This window comes from Phyllostomus discolor, chromosome 8 (assembly GCF_004126475.2).
Source record: "Phyllostomus discolor isolate MPI-MPIP mPhyDis1 chromosome 8, mPhyDis1.pri.v3, whole genome shotgun sequence".
In the NCBI taxonomy this organism is placed as follows: Eukaryota; Metazoa; Chordata; class Mammalia; order Chiroptera; family Phyllostomidae; genus Phyllostomus; species Phyllostomus discolor.
The window spans coordinates 106084130-106104754 of NC_040910.2; the positions used below are offsets into that span (position 1 = coordinate 106084130).

The 20625-nt window shown below is 61.8% G+C and overlaps 2 protein-coding genes across 2 annotated transcripts; one reads left to right on the forward strand and one right to left on the reverse strand.

Moving 5' to 3' along the window:
- Positions 1-6033: 6033 nt before the first annotated feature.
- P3H4 (prolyl 3-hydroxylase family member 4 (inactive)) lies at positions 6034-12179 on the reverse strand. Its single transcript, XM_028521771.2, has 8 exons — positions 11614-12179; positions 11279-11431; positions 10997-11168; positions 10176-10304; positions 9112-9257; positions 8360-8443; positions 6787-6931; positions 6034-6467 (listed from the first exon to the last, which is right to left on the reverse strand). The coding sequence occupies exons 1-8, from the start codon at positions 12091-12093 to the stop codon at positions 6445-6447; spliced, it is 1332 nt and encodes a 443-aa protein (XP_028377572.1). The 5' UTR covers positions 12094-12179; the 3' UTR covers positions 6034-6444.
- A 979-nt stretch (positions 12180-13158) lies between these two features.
- FKBP10 (FKBP prolyl isomerase 10) lies at positions 13159-19855 on the forward strand. The gene is made up of 10 exons (XM_028519636.2): positions 13159-13485; positions 15876-16021; positions 16327-16516; positions 16635-16780; positions 17125-17314; positions 17492-17637; positions 18161-18353; positions 18683-18825; positions 19024-19187; positions 19407-19855. Exons 1-10 carry the CDS (start codon positions 13241-13243, stop codon positions 19590-19592), a joined length of 1749 nt encoding a protein of 582 aa, XP_028375437.1. The 5' UTR covers positions 13159-13240; the 3' UTR covers positions 19593-19855.
- Positions 19856-20625: the final 770 nt, after the last annotated feature.

Genomic DNA, 20625 nt, shown 5'->3' on the forward strand with positions numbered 1-20625 from the left:
AGCCACACCAGCCAGGGCAAGAAGCATCTTAAGCATGGGCTTGCTCTCAGCCGGGGGAGAGCCATCTGTGGACCTGAGAAAAGGCTTCCGCCCTGGCTCCTGCCCTTTGGACGCCCCCCCCCCCCCCCCCCCCCCCCCCCGCACTGCTGCTCCTGGGCTTGCACCCTCCGCTCGGGGCCAGGGGAACAAGCCTACACAGAGTTCATGCATCTCCCCTTCCAGACCACATTCTAGGTACTGGACATTCTGGAATTCCTTGCCCAGCACCTGCCCTTGCTTGTAGGCCCCGCAGGCCCCGTATGCCGGCCCTGCCTCCTGAGGATGGAGAGCAGCACTACACACCGTGCGGGCACATGCAGGCAAAGGGTGACGAGGGGCAACGATGGCAGAGGGAGGGACGCATCACAGATATGAGAGCGGAGGAATCTGCACACGTGTCCCGGAGGCCCTCTGCGGCGGGAGTGGGCGGGGCCAGGACGCGAGGGAAAGGGGAGACAGTCCAGGGGCTGGGGGAGGCGGGGGTCAGTTATTGGAACTGCCGTGTTCTGAGAAGGGATCAGAATTCTAGTTCCGTCCTGGCCCTTCAGCTCCTTGTGGATGTCCATCTTCTTCATCAGTTGGTTAGCTTGATCTGTAAGGCATTTAGATCCATGTGTATGAGACTCCATTCACACTCCTGCCTCCACCCTCAGGATCGGGCTGGGGGCACTTGCTCAGAGTGACCCCTGAGCCCGGAGAAGACACCGGCTGTTGCAGAGGAGCCTCTGGGCCCCAAACTCTTCTGGCAGGAGGAGGCACCAGCTCCCCCCAGAGCAGGAGAAGGGTAGAATGGTACCGGGCCCTGAGGTAGGGGTGCTCCTGCCTTTTTGCCGCCCTTTGTCCAGGGGAGAAGCCTGGAGGCCAGAGGCTGCCCAGAGCCTGGGTCTGGTCCTTTGGGTGTGTGCCCAGCCATGGGCGGGGCGGGGGTCTTAATTATAGAGGTAGCTCCAGCAACACTCCAGTGTAAGATGGGTAGGCGGGGATGGAATGTTGACGGGAAAACAGGGAAGCGAGAGAACAGAGATAGGGACCGGCCAGAAATAGCGCAGGCCAGGGCGAGATACCAGGGGCTGGCGCTGGCAGGGGGAGCAGCCGGGGGAAGGTCTGTCCTGGGTTTACCCTCCCTGGCCCACCGCAGCGCCCCCAAGGTGCCATTCCAGGACCTCAGGAGCCCAACGGGGTGGCCTGAGAACATCAGGATTGCATTTCGGTCCTGGGTCTCCCCATCTCTCTGAGCACCCCTCCCCCTCCTGAGTGACTGGGTGAGGGGGGAACAGGGGAGGCCTTCCCACCTGAGTCACCACCCCCTTTCCTGCTCTTGGCGTGGGCAACTCCACGCACAGGCTGACACTGCAGGGCCCCACCCACCCCGCCAGCCTGCCGGCCCCTCCCTCCCCCACAAGCCAGGAGAGGTGCCTGCCCTGACAGGCGGCCTTGCCACAGAGAGGCACCCCCTCCGCGCGCGCGCGCGCCATCACGGCAGGAATGTCTTTTCTCCCCCGCCTGTTGAGAGTCCTCGGGAAGAAAGAGAAGGAATAGTCTAATCAGCCTCCCTCCTTGCTTCCATGGGGAAACAGAGACTGGAGTCAGGAGATGAATGCACGTCCCTGAAAACCACACAAGCACATTCCTGGCTGGGCTGGGACCCGAAGCTCTGTCTCCTGCCCGCCAGCTGCCCCTTCCAGCTCTCCCCTCCAGCTCCCCTCAGGGGCCTGAATCAGTCACCTCCCTTCACTGCCTCTAGACCCTCTAAAGCCCGAGCAGGCGCCTCCCAGAGCCGCAGCCATCGGTTGCGCACAGAGACCCTTCCCCCGGCTCCCTGGCCTCCCCCCCTCCTCCCAATGCGAGGCTCCAACCCCAGGTTCCAACCCCACCACGGCGGGGACTGGCGTCAGGACTTCCCCCGGCCTTGTACATTAGTCCCTACATTAGTCCCGTCTTCCCCAGGCCCCTCCCTGGGCCGCCAGGGAATTTGAGAGTTGAGATCCTTGAATATTTCATCAGCACTTCAACGTCCAGTTTAGGAAGCAGACGACTTGGAGCTCACAGTTAATGGACGGCCCCAGCAGAGAGCCTGGAAGGCGTGAGGGGGAGGGGCAGGGAGCGCGGGTGGGGGTCTGGTGGAGGCCGGACCGGCGGTGAAGAGGGTGCTGGAGAGAAGCCAGCGGCGTTCCAAGTGTGTGTGAGGGGATTTGGGGGAGAAACCGGGGACATTTCCTCTTTTGCGTAGACCAATATGTTATCAAAAATAAGCAAGTTTATCAAAATGATTGTGCTACAGGTTGAAGTCGTGTGACAAGCGTTTCCTGCCTTCATTCCTGTCCCTGTGTCTCTGTAACTTGGTGCACAGCCGCGCTGGGAGATACGGATGGGAAGGCCCCCTACACCCGCCCAGGCCAGGGAGACAGCCGGACTCCCCACTTAGATCGGCTGAACCTTGGGCCTTTTCCCAACTCCTCCTCCAGGAAGGCCACAAGGATTTAATTTAGCCAAGCGGTCCAAGGAAAAGGGAGGAATCTCCAGTGACCACCTCTTACTTCGCTCCAGGAACATAACATCACACTCCTGAAAGGAAAAATGGACAGGTGGGAATGGAAAATGTCAAATTTCCTTGGTCTTTTCTTTGGGCGTGACTTAGTGAGTTCTTCTGTGGATTCAGGGAACCAAGTGTATGTGTGTGGGGGGGGGGGTAGGTAAACCAGCATGTATGTCCTCCACCTTACCTCAGTTTCCCCACCTGAGTCACGGGCATGACAGATGCTCCCACACCGAGGGCTGTTTGGGGGACAAACAAGATGCTATCCAGGCACCTGGCGCCAGGTGGGTCCCGAGCCAGTGCTGATTATGGGGTGATGAGGCTGGCCTGCGGTTTAGGTTGGGGCTTATTGGGGTGAGTGGCCCCAGCCCCCAGAACACCCCCAGGTTACCCCCAGTCACCTTGGAGCCTGACCCCGGGAAGGGGGCTGGGCAGGACTGCACCAGCCTACCTGGCAATGAGCCCTGGCCCTGAGGGCCCCACCCAGCCTCTCGGGGCCTCAGTTTCCCCATCTGTGAAATGGGGCACATGTGCCAGCGCTGTCCTCAGAGAGACCTTGCCAGAGGAGGCGGGGATGAAGCCCTCGGTGTGGGGGGGCTGGGGGTGGTGGTGCCTGGAGCCCACCACTGCCGGGCGGGACTCCGCCAGCCAGGCTCCGTGGTTGGCCCCAGCCCTCTGACGCAGGAGGGTGCTGCTCTTTGTCCCCAGGGGGCTCTGCTCTCCCAGGGAACGGGGACAAGAGGGTAAGACTTCAAGAACTCTTTCTCAAACCTAAGGGGGGAGTTTCTCCCACTGGAATATACTAGAATTTGGGGGAAAGCCATGGGACTCCCCCCACTTCCCTTGACCCTCACTTCTCAGGATTCAAGAAGAGGCCGGCCTAAGGGACTCCAGCAAGTCTGTCCGCAGGCCCCCCAACACCCCACCGTCTCAAGGGGCTGCCGATGGGGCAGGACCGGCTCTGGGAGGAGGCCCGAGAGAGGGCCCTTACCTGCCCTTCCTCCCTTCCCTCCCGAACTCCTTGTCCCCTGCGGTGAGCCGGGGCAGTGTGGGCCTTTGTCTCTGGGTCTGGCCCTCGCCTTCCCCTTTGGCCGCGGCTGACAGCCCAACAGGACGAGGCCAACGCCAGAGACCTGGGCGGCATCCCTGTCTTTCCGTCCCTTCTCCGAGCAGCAGCATTTGGGGAGAAAAGGCTCGAAGGCAGCTCGGCCACCACCTTCCTCGACGAGCCTTGGACAAGCTGCTTCTCATTTCTCTCTCTGTTGCAAGACTGTTTCGGGGGTTACAAAGAACCTGCCAAGTGTCTGGCCCATAGTAGGCACTCAACATGTTGTAGTAGAGACGCTGTCCTTAGGAGGGGTCTTTCTGGGTCCAGGACACCTCCGTGGCATCTGAGGTTGGCCTTTTTGGCCTCTCCCTAACCTCCTACCCATTTTACTACAGATACTACAACTGATGAGGCACTGGGTGGGTACAAGGTGAGACAGACGTGGTGCAGGCAGGAGCGTCCGGGCTGGGTGGGGTCGGAGGAGATGGGCTGGAGGGCCCGAGAGCGCCCACGCTGGGGCTTGCTGGGACTCCGTCGCACCGGTTTGGGGAGCTGGCCCAGCTCGGGGAGATGCTGGCACAGGGGGGAAAGGGAGGAGGGGCTGGCACTGCCTGGGAAAGAGGAGCTGAGTGCGGCACTCTGGCTGGGGAGGCCTGGGCTGATGGCCTGTTTGGGGGGGCTGGTGCCTGGACGGGGGCCAGACTGGTGCTCCCACGGGGCACCCTGCTCACACACACTGAGACGCCACTCTCAGGTGCACGCTTGGACATACGTGTCAACACACTTCTAAAACTGCATCCCCTCCCTTCTCCCCATCCCTTTACTCAGCTCTACTTCTCCATCCTATGTATCTAACGTATCTTGTAACAGCCACTGTTTACTGCCTGTCTCCCGCTGGAATGCAAGCTCCACCAGGGCAGGGTGCTCGGCCGGCTTTGCCCACTAGCGCACGCCCACCACCAGGGGGTGCTCATACATTCTGAGTGAATGAACCCCCCCAGATTCATATTCACAAATGCACAGGGACACACTCGGGGACACGGGGACAGAGACAGCCACATCGCCACGGAGGACATTCTGACACAGGCAACACGCTCACGCCCAGCCTGGCACAGCCACAGACACGCAAACATGCAGACCTTTGCACTCCCGCACACCAGCACTCTCAGATTCCACCCATCCGTTCGGATTCCGAGGCTCCTAATCACGCAGGCAGGCAGGCTCCGGCACATCCCTGCTCCCCACCCTCGGAGGTGCCAGCCCCAGAGGACAGCCCCTCCCAGCAGGAGGGGGCAGAGACTTGCTGGGAGCTAACACCTCAGCTCTAAAGGGGTGGGGTTGGGCTGGGCCACCCTGGCACCTGAGAGCTCTCAAGAGACACTACCACTGCAGACCCGCCTACAGGAGGGAGGACGGGAGGGAGGGGTAGGAGGGAGGAGTGAGGTCACCTTCACCCTGTTGACCCCACCCACCTGTGCTCCAGACTCAGACTCTGGCCTTCCCACCCTCCTCCGGAGTCAGAGTCAAGTAGGGAGTTCTCCTGGGCCAGAGATGGGCGGGGCCCAGGCCAGGTCACCTGGCACTTCTGGGGAAGTTGGGGTGTGGCAGCTGAGAACTAGGCTTCTCAGGGTGAGCCCCACCCTGCAGTCACAGAGAAGGCTCCTCCAGCAGCCTGCCTGCCCCGGCCGGTAGGAGGCCAGAAACTGGGATGGGGCAGCACTGCCACCTGGCAGGCCTTGGCCCAGGGTCCCCTCCCAAAGATGCCCCTTTGCCCCCACTCCCCCACTGTGGAGCATGCAGGGGACACTGGTGAGTCACAGGGTCGGGTGATGGCCACCAGACACCCCTCTCACCCCCACATCTCTGGACTCTCTGTCCCATTAGAGTCAAGATTGGGCAAGACAGTCAGGCAGTCCCGCTGCCACCGTGAAGTCTCAAGTCACTGAACCATAGTCCCAGGGCCCCTCTGGCCACAGAGAAGCTGTGGTGTGGAGAATGGGCCGGGCGGGCAGGGCGTGCCCACTCTGATGCCAAGGAACCTGGCAATGCGTGGAAAGTGAACACCGGAAGTAAAGGTCCTTGGCCCCTTCCTCCCACTCGCCACATTCCACGAGGGAAGGGATGCTGAATGAACTAGGAAAATACAGGACAACCCATCTGAGAAACCTGAAACTACTCTTCCCAGGATTCAAGGTGGGACCTGCATCCTTACGCCCCCTGGTGGCCAACTGCAATAACAAGATGAGGCTCCACACAGTGGCAGATGCCCAGGCTCCTCCGCAGAGGCCTGACTGTGCCCCCCTCACCTGCCTCCAGTTTACAGATGAGGGGACATGGGGGCCGAGGGAGGGAGGGAAGGATCTGCACCCTCACCATGCAGACCCGGGGAGAGTGGACCCCAGGCCGTGTCATTCATTCAACCAGAAACGTTTATTGAGTACCCACGGCCAGTGTGCCAGGAGCCGCTGGACTACGGGCCCAGCGTTCTTCATGACACCGGCTGCCCCTCCGCTGTCTCTGCGGTTCAAGCTGAGACCCCAGCGAGGGGGAGCTGGAATCGTCTCCCCTGGAGAAGTGCACCGGGAGGAGGACAGGCTGCCAGCCGCCCGCAGCACCACCGTCCTGGGGTCCAGAGACCTGGCGAGGAGGCAGGAGGGGGTCGGTGCAGCAGCACTCATAGGTGGGACCGGAAGGCACCTGGTCAGCTATGTCCATTTTACACTTTTAATAAATAGTTCTTGCTGCTGCCCAGGCTGGTGAGGGTGGTCCCGTCGGGCCCAGGCTTCCCGAGCTCTTGAGAGGTGCAGGGATGGCTGTCTTTTCATGCGAGTTCAGGCTCCGGCTCTGCAAAGGGGAGAGCACTGGGGTGAGACCCCACCCGCTCCCAACAGGTGTCTGGGTGCTGTCCTGTGGGGAGGTGGGGCAGGCAGGAGCAAGGCTCCCCAGGATCAGGTCTCGGCTGGTTCCTGCTCCCAGGAAGGATGCCACCCCCTACCAAGTGGGTCAGGGGTTGTCAATGGCCTGGAAGCCCCAGAGGAAGGGGGTCCCAGCATCCGACATACATGTTCCCCGGCCTCTGTAACCCAGTATCCGGATCCTGCTGTCCCCCGACCTCCACCCCAGGCTGCCTCCCCACGTCGGCACCACGGCTCACGGCACTGACCGGCCTCGGCCTCATCGCCCTTGGCGTCCAGCTCCTGCCACCAGTCAGCATAAATGCCCTCCTCGTAGTCGCCCTCCCCCTCAAACTCGGCATCAGACGGGTGGTCCTCGGGCTCCAAGGGCGCTTCTGTCTCCTCCAGCTCCATCTAGAGCAGCCCCGGGGGTGGGGGAGAAAGCAGATCACGGAAGGCACAAACCTGGGCCACTCCCACCCTGGCCAAGATCTTCCGGTCTCTGTCTCAAGATCTCTTGCAGGAACAGTGTGGGGGTTTCACCCACGAAGTCCTCCTCCCAAGCTGCCCCCCTCCCTGAATGGGTACCTGGGGCCCCAGCAGCAAAGATTCAGTGTCGGCATAGCATCACCCGCTCCCCAGCCCGCCCTTCAAGCACAGAGACCCCTGCGAGAACACTGCTAGTCCGTGCATCCTGTCTGCTCATGCTCTTCCCAGCCAGGGACGCCTTTACTGCCCGGTGCCTGCCTGGGGAGCTCATGTGTATCCCTCCGGCCCCAGGTATCGGCTCCAGGGTGCAGCCCTTGTTATGGCCCTGGCTGGGTGGGGGGTCCTCTGGGGTCCTGTGCTGACCTCTCCCACATGGAGAGGGATTTTGTACCTCCCCCCCTCACCCCCACTCAGGAAAGGGACTGTGCCTCTCACCAATTTACCCCAGCCCCAAACGCAGTGCCTGACGGGCAGCATGCGATGCATTACAGCAATCGAAATGGATACTACTTGCTGAGCACCTACCGCAGGCCAGCTCTAGACTAAGTGCTTTACAAACATAATCTCATTTGATTCTAACCACACAGAGTGAGCTGGGCATTATTCTCCCTGCTCGGTGGATGAAGACATGGAAATCTGAGGGTTGTCTGAGACCTGGCCCACTTGGGAAGTGGTGGAGCCAAGTCTGGCTAGCACCAGCCTGGATGCTAAGAGTGTAGACCCGGCCCTCACGTTCGGAGAGGGGAGTGTGGGTGCTGGGACAAAGGAGGGGGTGGATAAAGACGCCCTGAGCAGGACCAGCTGAGAGAATTTAGATTCCCAAACCCTCACTCAGAATTGGTGTAACACACTGCCTGCCTGCCTTCCTCCCTTCCTTCCTGGTGTCTCACACTCATCCCTGCACTTAAACTTGGCTTCTGAGCGCCAGGTGCTGTGGGAGAGCTGGGAGTAACCTGGTCCCCCATCCTGGAGCACAGCTCTCCAGGAGACGGGCTGGAGAAAGGGGCCGAGGTGGGATGGACCAGGACTGCGAGTAGCCCAGGTCCAGGGAGGCACGGAGGGTCAGGGTTGGCACTGCAAGCCCAGAAAACACAGCCAGGGCATACAGCAAGGGCTTCCTGGAGGAGGCACCCCCTGAGCCGGGCCCGGGGAGGCATGATGCAGACACACAGAGAGGGGGCACGTGAGAGCGCTGAGCAGGGAGACCAGAGCAGGTGTAGATGAGGGACAGAAGGATCTCTCCGGCTTCACAACAGCTAACTGCCAGGCTGACCTTGACCCAAGGGGCCCAAGGAAGACCAAGCAGTCTCCATTGCCACCGTCCAGCCCTGGAGGGCCAGGGGGCCCGCTCACCTCATCATCTGACTGCAGGTACATGTGTGCAAACTCCAGCAGCTCCCGTAGCTCGGCCGTCTGGCTGTGGTAGGACGTGGCCTCCTGGGAGGAGGGAAGGACAGTGCAGTGAGCTGGCCCCTGCTGCCAGATGGTGGAAGAGCCGGAGCTCCTGGGATGTGTGTCCTCTGGCCCTTTCCCAGCTCAAGGAACCTGGAACAAGTATCAGCTCTTGTGCTGACTGAAAGATCAAAGCTGCCTGGACAACTGGGTTAAGGAGGATTCTGAGGACTCTGGGAGAAAAGGGTGCCTCGAATGATGAGCAACGTCTGCCACTGACAAGGAACCAGGCAAGAGCACCACGGGTGCCCTGTTGGCCAGGGTTGCCCAAGACCCGCAAGGGGTTTCTCAGTTGGTCCAGGTTGGGGTTCCCCGGGGAAGAAGGGCAAAGGCCAGTAGTGAGGACGATGAAGGTGGAGAGGTGAGCAGGCAGGAACGAACAGGTACGTTCATACCTCCCACGTCCCAGGCTGTGCTGGCAAGGTAGGCAGCACCATCCCCATTTTGCAGGCGAGGCAACAGATTCAGAAAGCGTCGGCAGTGTTGCCAGGACCACGTGGCTGGTGGGGCTGGGTTGGAACCCAGGGCTCAAATCACAACCCACAGTTTTTTTCTTTTCACTTCCCATCCTGCCTTCTGAGGAAGCCAGAGTTTTTTGTTTTTTTTTAACCAAACCACGGGGTCCCAAGAGTGCCTCCAAAGGCGATGCCTACCTCCCGGGGCTGGAAGTCCTCCTCCTCCAGGCCCCAGCGAGCCCGGTGGAAGCGGTAGTACACCAGGTTCTGCTGCATGACACTGTCCTCCGGGTCGAAGAGCATGTAGCTGGCAGCGCTGCGGGCGGCCTGGCGGACGTCGTTCACTGCGGACAGACGAGGGGTGAGGGGCAGCCCTGGCACTGCCCCGCCTCCACCTCACCCACCCCTCCCTACCTCCCCACGCAGCGCGGCACCCCGGCCTCCCCGGCCGTCTCCCAGAAGACCTGTGGGCATCCCACCTCACCCAGGGGAAATACAAGCAAGGGCATACCGGGCACTTCCTGTGTGCCAGGCCCTCATTTAAGACTCAACGTTACTGTCATCCTCGTGTTACAGACAAAAAAACTCAAGGCCCAGAGATGGTGGGTAAACTGCTCAAGCTCACACAGCTGGAGAATCCTGTCCCTGGGGAATCAGAGGCCAGTGGTGGCCCTCAACTTCTTAGCCAACCGGACCCAGGAAGGGTCTCCTGGACCCCTGGCCCTCAGCCCCTCCACCCCAGTGCAGCCTCTGAATCGTGGCATCCCTGCATTGCGGGAACCCTGGAGACGGACCATCCCAGCCCCCCCGAGACCAGGATCTCCCACCAATAAGGAAAGCTTTAAGTCCCGGTGCTACTTTTTATTAGCTATGTGACTAATGGCCCCTTGCCCTCGATGAGCCTCAGTTTCCTCATCTGGAGAATGGGTCCAGTAATGGCAGCTGCATGGTCAGTAGTGAGGATGATGAGGGTGGGAGAGGATGGAGTGAGAGAAACAGACATGGCAGGGCTTTGTAAACTGTCGAGTGCCTGCAGCTGCTGGCTACCTAGTCGGACAGGGCAGTCCAGGGCACCCAGGAGGCCCTGGAATCTCCTCCGAGGCTGCCCTGCATGCTCTCCCACAAGCCTCTCACCTGCCCCACCAGCACCAGCACCCTCCCACTGCCCAGGGGCCTCAGTTTGGAGGGACGGCTTCCCGTGACTCTGTGTGCCCCCAGCCCTGCCCACCCCCGCCCCGCCCCCAGCCCGCCAGGAAGCTCACACTTATAGTAGGCAAACTGCAGGTAGTGATACATGGTGGCCACGAACTTCTCCACGAAGAAGCCACCCACATTGGGGGTCAAGTCGGCCTCACAGTCCACCTTGCACTGCAGAGATTCCGCAAAGAGATCTGTGGGGTGGGAGGCAGTGGTGAGAGGCTGGTGGTGTGCCGAACAACCGGGACGGGTGATGGAGAGGCTCCAGGCCCAGCTCCGCCTGCAGAGCCTGTTGCGATCACAGGAGGGCAGGAGGGCAGGAGGGCAGGATGAGCAGCGCTGTGGAAGGCTACCGTGGACAGGGCTGACTCACCGCCCCAGCTCGGTTCTCTGAAGAGTGGCGGGGGAGGTTTGGATACAGGACTGAGGCCCAGATGGAAAAGCTCAGCACAGCCCTTTCTGCTTTCCTCCGAGGGATCCCAGCAGTTAGGGACCCCCAGGCTACGTGATTTCTGGCCACAGGCTGCCTTTGGTGCACACATGCTGGGCTGCTTCCCATCTCAGCTGGGCACCTTTGCACCTGCGTTGACCTCTGCCCAGGGAAGTTTGTGAACCCAACCTCCCTGGGTGCTTCTTGGGATGTTACTGCCTCTCTCCACCGATGCCCAGCACCTTGGACACCCCTGACTCAGCCCTTCTGCACCCAGTCACTGGGGGTCTGTTCCACCCTCACGCTCCATGCTCCCAGAGGTGGGATGACACTGACTTCTGACTACCTCCAAAGCTCTTTGTAGGTGCTCCATAAATGTGCTAAGGGGCCCGAGTTGCTCCGAGCAGGGCCCAGGGGTGGTTGGGAAGGATGCTCCGTGGCTTTGGGTGGGGGTACCTGCTATGGCAGGGTAGAAGTCCTTGAAGTCCACCTGCTCGTGTGCGCCCTCACAGCCCGCCAGACACCGGGCGAAGACAGCCAGGTACTCGGCCAGGGCCCGCTCCATGTCCTCTGCGCTACTGCGGAAATCCCCGCTGTTGTAGAGCTTCACGGCCCGGAGGAACACGGCCTGGAGGGGAGCGTGGTGGGGGTCAGGGGAATCCAACACTCCCCTCCTCTGCAAGTGCTATGGGGGGATTAGGGAGGCGCTTCAGGGCCAGCCCTGCCCCCACACCCCACCTCGTAGGGCTGCGCCTCCAAGTCGGTGAGGGGCTCCTCGGTCGCATCCAGCAGCCCCCGGTAGTAGTTCAGATACTTGGCGGTTAGCTCGTGCTTGGGGTTCTTCTGAAGGAAGGTGTAGGCCGCGGCCAACGCCTTCTCCAGCCGATTAGCCTGTGGGGTGGGGACGGAGTGGGTCAGTAGGGCCAGAGACCGCTGCCCAGAGCGCACAAGCGGGCTTGGGGATCGCTGACAGCGCCCGGTCCGCCGTAATGGACGGGAAACCCGACGCCGGCTGGGCGACGGGGCCCAGCAGGGCCCGGGAGCGGGCGGGGGACTCGGGGTTGGGAGCCCACCTTGAACTGCGCATAGTGCAGATACTGGTAGGGCAGGCGGCTCTGGAAGTCACGTAGCAGCTGGCGCGGCGGGTAGGGCACCTGGAAGGCGGGCAGCGTCCGCTTGCAGCGCCGCAGGCAGGCGGCGCGCTCCAGGACGTGGCCGAAGAGCCGCAGCTCGCGGGCCCACTCGTCGTCGTGGCCGCCGTCGGGGCCGGGCGCGGGCCCGAGGGCCGAGGCGTCGGGCTGCGTGGGCCCGCTGCAGTTCGCGTGGCAGAAGGCCTCGCTGTCCCGCAGCAGCCGGTGCAGCCGCAGCGCCGCTTCCAGGTAGCGCGCGCTCTCGCGCCAGCTCTCGCCCTCGTACTGCTCCAGCGCGTGCCCGTAGGCCGCGGCCAGCGGCATCAGGTCCTCGGGCGGGAAGCCCCGGAAACTGTACTTCTCGTACTGCGCCTCGGAGCTGCCCAGCAGCAGCCACAGCAGCACCCAAGCCGTCCTCCCCATGCCCCCACCGCGCCGGCCGGCCGGCTCCCGGAGCGGAGAAAACGTCGGCGCCGGGCCCGCAGGCGGGCCGACGCGGCAGGGGCCAAGCCGGCGTGCCCGCTGGGTCTTAGCGCCGGGCTCCGAGGCAGCCAGGCTGGTAGTGGCTTAGGTCGGGTCCCCAGAGAGGCAGGGGGCTGCGTCTCCCCTTTTCAGACGGCGCTACGGTGTCTTCAGTTCCCTGTGTTGGTCCGGCCCGCTGTGCTTGGGTCTTCCCCTCGACAGATTTGGGGTGGGGGGACGCTTCCCGCAAAGTTGGGGAGCCTAGAAAACGCCCCACACAAAGACAGCACCCCTCCAACCTTACGGTCGTGAGAAAAGTGCCACCTCCCGCTATTCTGCCCAAGCCCTGGGACCTAGTTTTCCGTTCATTACAGCGCCCCTTCTGCACACGCCCCACGCCCCGTTCTGAAGGGGTCACTCCAGGTGCTCCAGGTGCAGCCGGCGCCGGGGACGCGCACACCTGATTCCGTCCTGCACACCGTCCCCTCTCACCACCTCCTCCTACTGGATCTCCGTCCCACGTCAGAAAGTCCTTCTGGAAGTCCAGCTTCTGCAGGGCAAAGCAGGTCCTCGTCCCTGGCTGGAGAGGCCGTTCGTGGGACAGTAGGGAGGGGGGACAGCCTCAGATGGGGAGGCCTCGCCAGCCCCCTGAAGAGGATTCTGATTGGGGTGGAGGGGGCGGTGCCAGTAGAAGAAGCAGGAGATGCCTCAGCCTGGTTTTAGGACCCCGGGGGCTCCGGAGATTTTTTTTTTTTAGGGAGTCAGCTCGGACTTCTCATCTTTCTGGAACCTCCCTCCTCCGCTAGGCCCCAGGACTCTCAGGCCGGGTGGGGGGGAAGAGGAGGGAATCTGGAGTTCTTTGTGATGCATTCCTCCGTCTCCAAAACTCTGGGCCCGGCCCTCTCTTCCCATTCCACGCCCGCCCTCACCCCGCCAGCTCAAGTCTCCCCAGCCCCCATTCCACGTGGACCGGCCAGGGCGGGGGTGGGGACAGAGGACAGGAAGAGGGGGAGCCAGCTCGGGGAGTAGGGGAGGGGGGGGAGAAGGAGCTTGGTGGCGGCCCTTCTTTCTCTCGCCCTCACTGCCCGGCGTCCCAGCTCCAGGCACCATGTTCCCGGCGCGTTTCCCCAGCCACCCCTTCTTCTGGCCCCCACTGCTGCAGATGTTGCTGCTGCTCTCGCACGCTGTGGGGAGGGGGCTGGGCCGCGCCAGCCCAGCCGGGGGCCCCCTGGAAGACGTGGTCATCGAGAGGTACCACATCCCCAGGGCCTGTCCCAGGGAGGTGCAGATGGGGGATTTTGTGCGCTACCACTACAACGGCACTTTCCAGGATGGCAAGAAGTTTGACTCGAGGTAATGGGTTGGGTGGCCCCAGACGCACCACCCCTCCCCGCCAGAGCGCTCCTAGGCCCTGGGGGTTTCCTTGCCCTTTTCAGCTGTGTCTGCCTTAGGGCACTCCCTCCAAATACAGCTCTCAGTGTCAAACTTTTGCCTCTTCAAGGACCCCAATTCCCTTCACACAGGCTCCTCATATTCCCCAGGGTGCGTGGTAGTCAGGGTGAACGGCTCTACTTACCATTCCTTTACTTAAAGACACCGGGAGGGGGACCTTCTGGTCCACAGGGCTGGGGGGAAGAGCGTGGTCTCTGATCCATGTGAATCCTCCAGTGGTCTCAGCCTGGGACCCCCACATGCCCCCCCCTCCGCCTCCCTTCAGGTTCCAGCCCCAGGTTTCAGTGCCTTTGAGATCAGAGAAAAGGGAGTGGAGCTTGCTTTTTGGGGGGGGGCAGTGAGCAGCAGCCTTCGGGTAAGCGGGATGCATTCTAACAAGACAGTGGCACCGATTCGGATGTGCAGGGACCCTGTCTGTCTACGTGTCACCGGGTCGGACCTGCCACCCTCAGAGGGTTTGCACACCTCTCCCTGGGTTTCCCTGCACCCCCACCTCCCTCCATCTTACTTAGCTCTCAGGCCAGGGCTGCTGCCCATTTGGCAGCCGTGGGGTTTGAGAGACCGGCTTCTGGGCTGGTCCAGAAGCTCTGGCAAGTCTGCCTTTGTTGGTGGGGGCAGGGCAGGGCTGAACCTTGGGTCTCATGACACACACAAACCCCCACACCACACCCCAAGAAGTCAGCTCCTCCTAGACCCTTCCCTGAAACACGCAAGTCGGCCCAGGGGACATCAGTGGCCATGGCTTTGAGGGCAGGCAGTACATGGGGTAGGGACACAAATTCCAGAGTCCAGGACCTTGGGTCCAGGCTGTGACTGTGGATAAGACATTTTGCCTCTTGAAGCTTCACTTGTTTTTTTTTTTTTTAATCTGAAACATAGAGATTATTACAAACAATCAGAAAAAAGCGAGTCTCTACTGCCTAAGGCTGACGATAGGACTCAAACAAGCGGATGAATGAAAGTGGACTTGACGCAGTGCCCGGAAGTCCAAAAGGGTTCAATACCCATTAGCCTTGACCCTGGGGAGGACCAGATAGATGCCTTGATTGTGTTTGATGGGCGCTTGGGCCCCCACAGGGCACCATGCAGGAAGCAGGCCAGTGGTAAAACCAGCTCAGTGGGCCGAATGGGGGGTGGGCAGCCGCCAGCGGTCCAGTCCGGAGCCCTGGACTGCCAGGAGCAGGGGAGGGTGGGGCTTTGGGGGATGGTTTCCCCCGGTGGGGGCTCTGGGAACCAGGCTGGTCCCCGCTTATGCAGAGCTGAGCCTGGAGACCTTCCACCATCCATGGCCCCCTTTGATCAGCCTCCCAGCCTCCCTTAACTTCTGAAAACTTAAAATAAATGAAAACTGTAACTACAAACAAATAAAGGCCATGGCAGTTGTAGAATAGGCTCTTTCAGAGTTGAAATCCAACCCCAGTCCCCCACCAGCTCTGCTTCCCCTTCCTTCCCTCCTCGGCTCATCCATGGTGGGGCGGTGCAGACCGGGGTTTCGGGGCCTCACCGACCACATGCCAGCTGTGACCTTGAGTGAGGCCAGTCTCAGTTTTTCTCATCAGAAAAAGGAAAACAATTTTTCTTATAAAGAAAGGAGAACAGTGTCTCAATTTTTTTTCTTATAAGAAAAATGAAAACCATCATGTCCACCTCACAGGGGAAAGAATTAAATAAGGTCATGAATGCAAAATGCCAAGCATTTAGCCCTGGCTGGAGTGGCTCAGTGGATTGAGCACAGGCCTGCAAACCAAGGAGTCACAGGTTTGATTCCCAGTCAGGGCACGTGCCAGGGCTGTGGGCCAGGTCCCCAGTAGGGGGCCTGTGAGAGGCAACCACACATTGATGTTTCCCTCCCTCTCTTTCTCCTTCCCTTCCCTTCTCTCTACAAATAAATAAGTAAAATACTTGAAAACAAAAAATAAGATGCAAAGCATTTAATCAGCATATCCGAAATGCTCGATAAATGTCCCTTTTCCCCCCCATGAGGTACTTAGCCTTCTGTGCTGTCAGCAGATAGCAGCAGCAGACACGCAGGCCTGCACCCAGCCCTAGCCTAGACTTCTTGGGGATTTCCTTTTTGTAACAGCCCAGTCTCTTAAGTGGGAGGTCCCGGCTGACCTCGGAGGGAGGTGAGGAGCGTGTGGATCGACACTGGTGCATTGAGAGGGGTTGCGTATGCAGGTGCGTGCATGTACGCACCTGTGCGTGTATGTGACCAGGGCAGAGGGAACCATCTGGCTGTGTGCACCCTCCCCTGAATTCACGGTACCCCATCCGTCCCCTCTGTCCCCCAGCTACGACCGCAGCACTCTGGCGGCCATCGTGGTGGGTGTGGGGCGTCTCATCACTGGCATGGACCGGGGCCTCATGGGCATGTGCGTCAACGAGCGGCGGCGCCTCATCGTGCCTCCCCACCTGGCCTACGGCAGCATCGGCTTGGGTGAGAGGGGCGGGGCGTGGCTCCGGCTGGGCGTGGCACCGGGAGGGGGTGGAGCCAAGGACCGCAGGGCCGAAACTACTGAAGCTTAGAGAGGGAGAGGGACTTGCCCAAGGTCAACTGCCTTCACAGTGTGAACTGTGGCAGGTCTGGGACCGCAATGTCTGTTTCCCGCCACCACGTGCTCCGCGGGAGGAAAGGAAATAACAACAACGGGGCCCTGGGTGGGGTCACAGCTTGACCAGGAAGGAGGGGAACCAGAGGGGCGGAGAGAGGGGTGCTGAGCGCCTGCTGCCTGGCCCTCGCAGCGGGGCTCATTCCCCCGGACGCCACGCTGTACTTTGACGTGGTCCTGCTGGACGTGTGGAACAAGGCGGACACGGTGCAGGTGAGCACCCTGCTGCGCCCGCCCCTCTGCCCCCGCATGGTCCAGGACGGCGACTTCGTCCGCTACCACTACAACGGCACACTGCTGGACGGCACCACCTTCGACACTAGGTGAGGGCTGGAGGGAGCCCTGGGGTGCAGAGGACTGTGGTGTGGGAGGGAGTCCAGGGCCCATCCCCCCCCCCCCCCCCCGCCCCCAGCAGCATCACGGCTGCCCTATTCTCTGCAGCTACAGCAAAGGCGGCACTTACGACACGTACGTGGGCTCGGGCTGGCTGATCAAGGGCATGGACCAGGGGCTGCTGGGCACGTGTCCTGGAGAGAGAAGGAAGATCACCATCCCTCCGTTCCTGGCCTATGGCGAGAAAGGCTACGGTAAGGGTGGGCGAGGACTCCCGGGGGGACGCTCCGGGAGCGGGTTGTCTGGGCTGTGTGCTGCGCCTGGGCACCCAGCTCGGGAGGCGAGTAGGAACGAAACCTAGCCCTCGGTGACCATCTCATTAAGATGGGGTGCCCTCTTCCGATTCACGCAAAGGCCAGGGGCAAATCGAGCTCAGGCCTCACGGAGGGGGAAGCAGGGCTGCTGAGGGCAAGGGAGGAGCTCTGGTGAGCGGGGCTGGAACCTCCGGGCTGTAGGGCTCCCGCGGGGGCCTTCCTGAGGTGAGAAGGAGCTGGGGCGTGCTCTCCACCTGTATGGTTCAAGCCTATCCCTTCCCCAGGGACTGTGATCCCCCCGCAGGCCTCCCTGGTCTTCCACGTCCTACTGATCGACCTCCACAACCCGAAGGACATGGTCCAGCTGGAGACCCTGGAGCTACCGCCTGGCTGTGTCCGCAGAGCCGTGGCCGGCGACTTCATGCGCTACCACTACAACGGCTCGCTGATGGACGGCACCCTCTTCGATTCCAGGTCAGGGGGCTCCTGAGGAGGGGGGGCAGGCGGGGCTGGGGGCAGGCGAGAAGTTGTCAGGAAGGAAAGTGCCAGGGGCTAGGGTCACCTAGGCAGCAGCCGGGGGCGCCTCTGAGCTGCCTACGAGGGCAGGGCCCTTTCTGACTTCCTCGCTGGCCTCCCTGCCTTGTCCCGCAGCTACTCCCGAAACCACACGTACAACACCTACGTGGGGCAGGGTTACATCATCCCGGGAATGGACCAGGGGCTGCAGGGCGTCTGCATGGGGGAGCGCCGGAGGATCACCATCCCCCCGCACCTGGCCTACGGGGAGAACGGGACTGGTAGGCCTGTGGTCCCTCCGCTCCGCGCCTGAGCCCCTCCGTGACCTGTCCCCGCTCTGCCCCTCTCATCACAAAACCCGGTCATGCACTGCATTCCGGCCCCACGGACTCCACCCCTTTCTCCAGGGCAGTCTCCCACTTCTCCTCTCCCGTGCTGGAGCGGTGCCCCTGGGTTTGGGGATGGGGGTGGTTATGGAAGAACAGAAACGGCATAGCCCTAGGAAGCAGAGAGACCCGGATTGAGACCCAGCCTTGCTGGAAGCCTCAGCGTCCTCACCTGTAAAATGGGACTGATCACCTTGGTCAGCTGGGTAAGTTCCTGGGAGGCTGCAGGACGGTGTGAAGGGCTTTCTCACTGGCAGGTCCCGCCCTCCCCTGCTCCCTAGAGGAACTGATCCTGCGGACACTCGCCCTGTCCCATCATCCCCTCCCGTCCTCGCCAGAAACCCCAGAGCGGTTTCACGGAGACCTTGAGTGGCGCCCCGAGACCCCGAGCTGACCCACTCCCCCGTTCTGGCCCCAGGAGACAAGATCCCCGGCTCGGCCGTGCTGATCTTCGACGTCCATGTCATCGACTTCCACAACCCCGCGGATCCCGTGGAAATCAAGACCCTGTCTCGGCCCCCGGAGACCTGCAACGAGACCTCCAAAACCGGGGACTTCGTCCGCTACCACTACAACTGCTCCCTGCTGGACGGCACCAGGCTCTTCTCCTCGTGGGTCTGGGGCAGGGCTGGGGCCGGGGCCGGGCCAGGGGAGTCCTCCGAGCACCCCCTTCTCAGTACGCTCCCATCTGTGGGGAGCATCAGGGGCAGAAAGGGGGAGAGGGTGAAGCTGGCAGTAGGGGAGCTGAGCCCTTGGGGCTGCACTTCAGGGGCGATGGCATGACGAGAAGGGTGTCCCATTTCTGAGCCGCTGGGCCCGGCACTGTGGGTTAGGCACGAGGAGGAGTGACCTACTGGGGTGGGGGTGGGGGGGATGATGGGGTGTGACCTGCTGGGGGGACAAGGAGCAGCACCGACCCGGGAATCTGCTCTTTTCCCAGGCATGACTATGAGGCCCCCCAGGAGGCCACTCTTGGGGCCAAGAAGGTGATCGAGGGCCTGGACACGGGCCTGCAGGGCATGTGCGTGGGAGAGAGGCGGCAGCTTGTGGTCCCCCCGCACCTGGCCCACGGGGAGAGCGGAGGTGAGAGGCGGAGACAGGCCCAATCCACCCCTTAGCCCCTGACAGCTGGTTCTGTGAACACCCCTCGGCCCCCTCTCCGGCCCCCAGGACGGGACGGGGGCCTGCGAGATGGGGAGCACGCTGGGCAGGCTGCAGAGCCAGGCCCGGCCTCTGGCCCCATCAGGCCCATTTCCTTCTCCTCTCCCTCCCTCCCGCCAGCCCGGGGTGTCCCTGGCAGTGCTGTGCTGCTGTTTGAGGTGGAGCTGGTGTCCCGGGAGGAGGGACTGCCGGAGGGCTACCTGTTCGTGTGGCATGAGGACCCTCCCGCCAACCTGTTTGAAGACCTGGACCTCAATAAAGATGGCGAGGTCCTTCCTGAGGAGGTGGGTGAGCAGTTCAGTCCTTAAAATAACCGTTCCCATACTCACGCCCCAACAGAAGCTCCCCTGCATGGTGGCATCTGGCAAGGACAAGGTGCGTGTCCTGCCCCCTCAGCTGGGTCCTTGTGCTTGGGTCTCTTGTGCCTGCCGCCTCTCCCGGCTCAACGTACAGCCCTAGCCCTGCTCCTCACGCCCACCCTCCCCCACTCTCCTGCTCCCCAGTTCTCCACCTTCATCAAGACTCAAGTCAGTGAGGGCAAAGGACGCCTCCTGCCGGGGCAGGACTCGGAGAAAACCATAGGCGACATGTTCCAGAACCAGGACCGCAACCAGGACGGCAAGATCACCGCCGAGGAGCTCAAGCTGAAGTCGGACGAGGACCAGGAGCTGGTTCACGAGGAGCTCTGAGGGCGGAGGGAGCTGGGGCCTGGGCCCAGACACCAGCGCCCACTCCTGGGGGACAGTGGGCGGGGGCGTTGACTTCCAGCGGTCACCCCGCACTCTTCTGGGGTGAGGTGTGAGAGCGTCTGCAGGGCGGTCAGAGCGGACGACTCTGGTGTCCCTGCCAGCCCGAGAGAGACATCCACCGCACAGACCTCCTCCTCGGGCTTTCTCGTCCAGCCCACACCATCCAACCCACACGGACTCCCTCACGAGTTTCGGAGTCACACCCCCAAAAGGCTAAACTTTTGGAGTCACAAAGCCAACCTGGGGATCCGTGGAGGTGTGGGTTGGACGAGGCTGTTGCTGGCCCCTCCCCCACACTGCCACGTCACCACTGGGCTGGGCCGAACTCATCATTTACTTCCCCAAACTTCCCTCTGTTTGTCCTTCTGCTCACCATCCCCAGTCCTGCCTGCTCCCCTCTGTCACCCCGGGCCCTGGAAGCATGAAGCTGGGCTGGTGGAAATCCCCGCCCCCGCCCCCAGCTCTGGCTGGTGCCACGGGAGGGGCGGCTCCAGGAGAGCGGCCCTGACACACTGTATGGTCCCCACCCACCTGGCCCATTCCCCCTCGCGGCTGGGGTGTCCCCCGGGAGCTGCAGGTCCGGGCTGGCCTTCATGTGACCTTCCATCCATCCCCAAGGAAGGCTGCCTTCGCTAAGGGACGGAGGAAGAGGAGGAAAATAAAAGAACGGCAGTGAGGAAACCTCCATAGCTGGGTCCTAGGGCTGCCAGATGAAGTCCTTGGTTGGCAGCTGAGATAAACTCGGAAGGGTGCACTGGGGACTGTGGGGGGCGGGAGGGGGCAGGGAGCAGGTGAGAGTTCGAACCCCCAAAAGGCTAAACTGGTGTCATCGGATCCCCTTCTCCTTTGTGACAAATAAAAGTCGAAACCAGAGGCCTCGGGAGGTGCTCTTTCAGTGGGGGAGGACCTCAACCCGAAGACTGGGAAGGAAGAGGAACAGCAGGTTGTCCCCATGACCATCATCAGTTCAAGA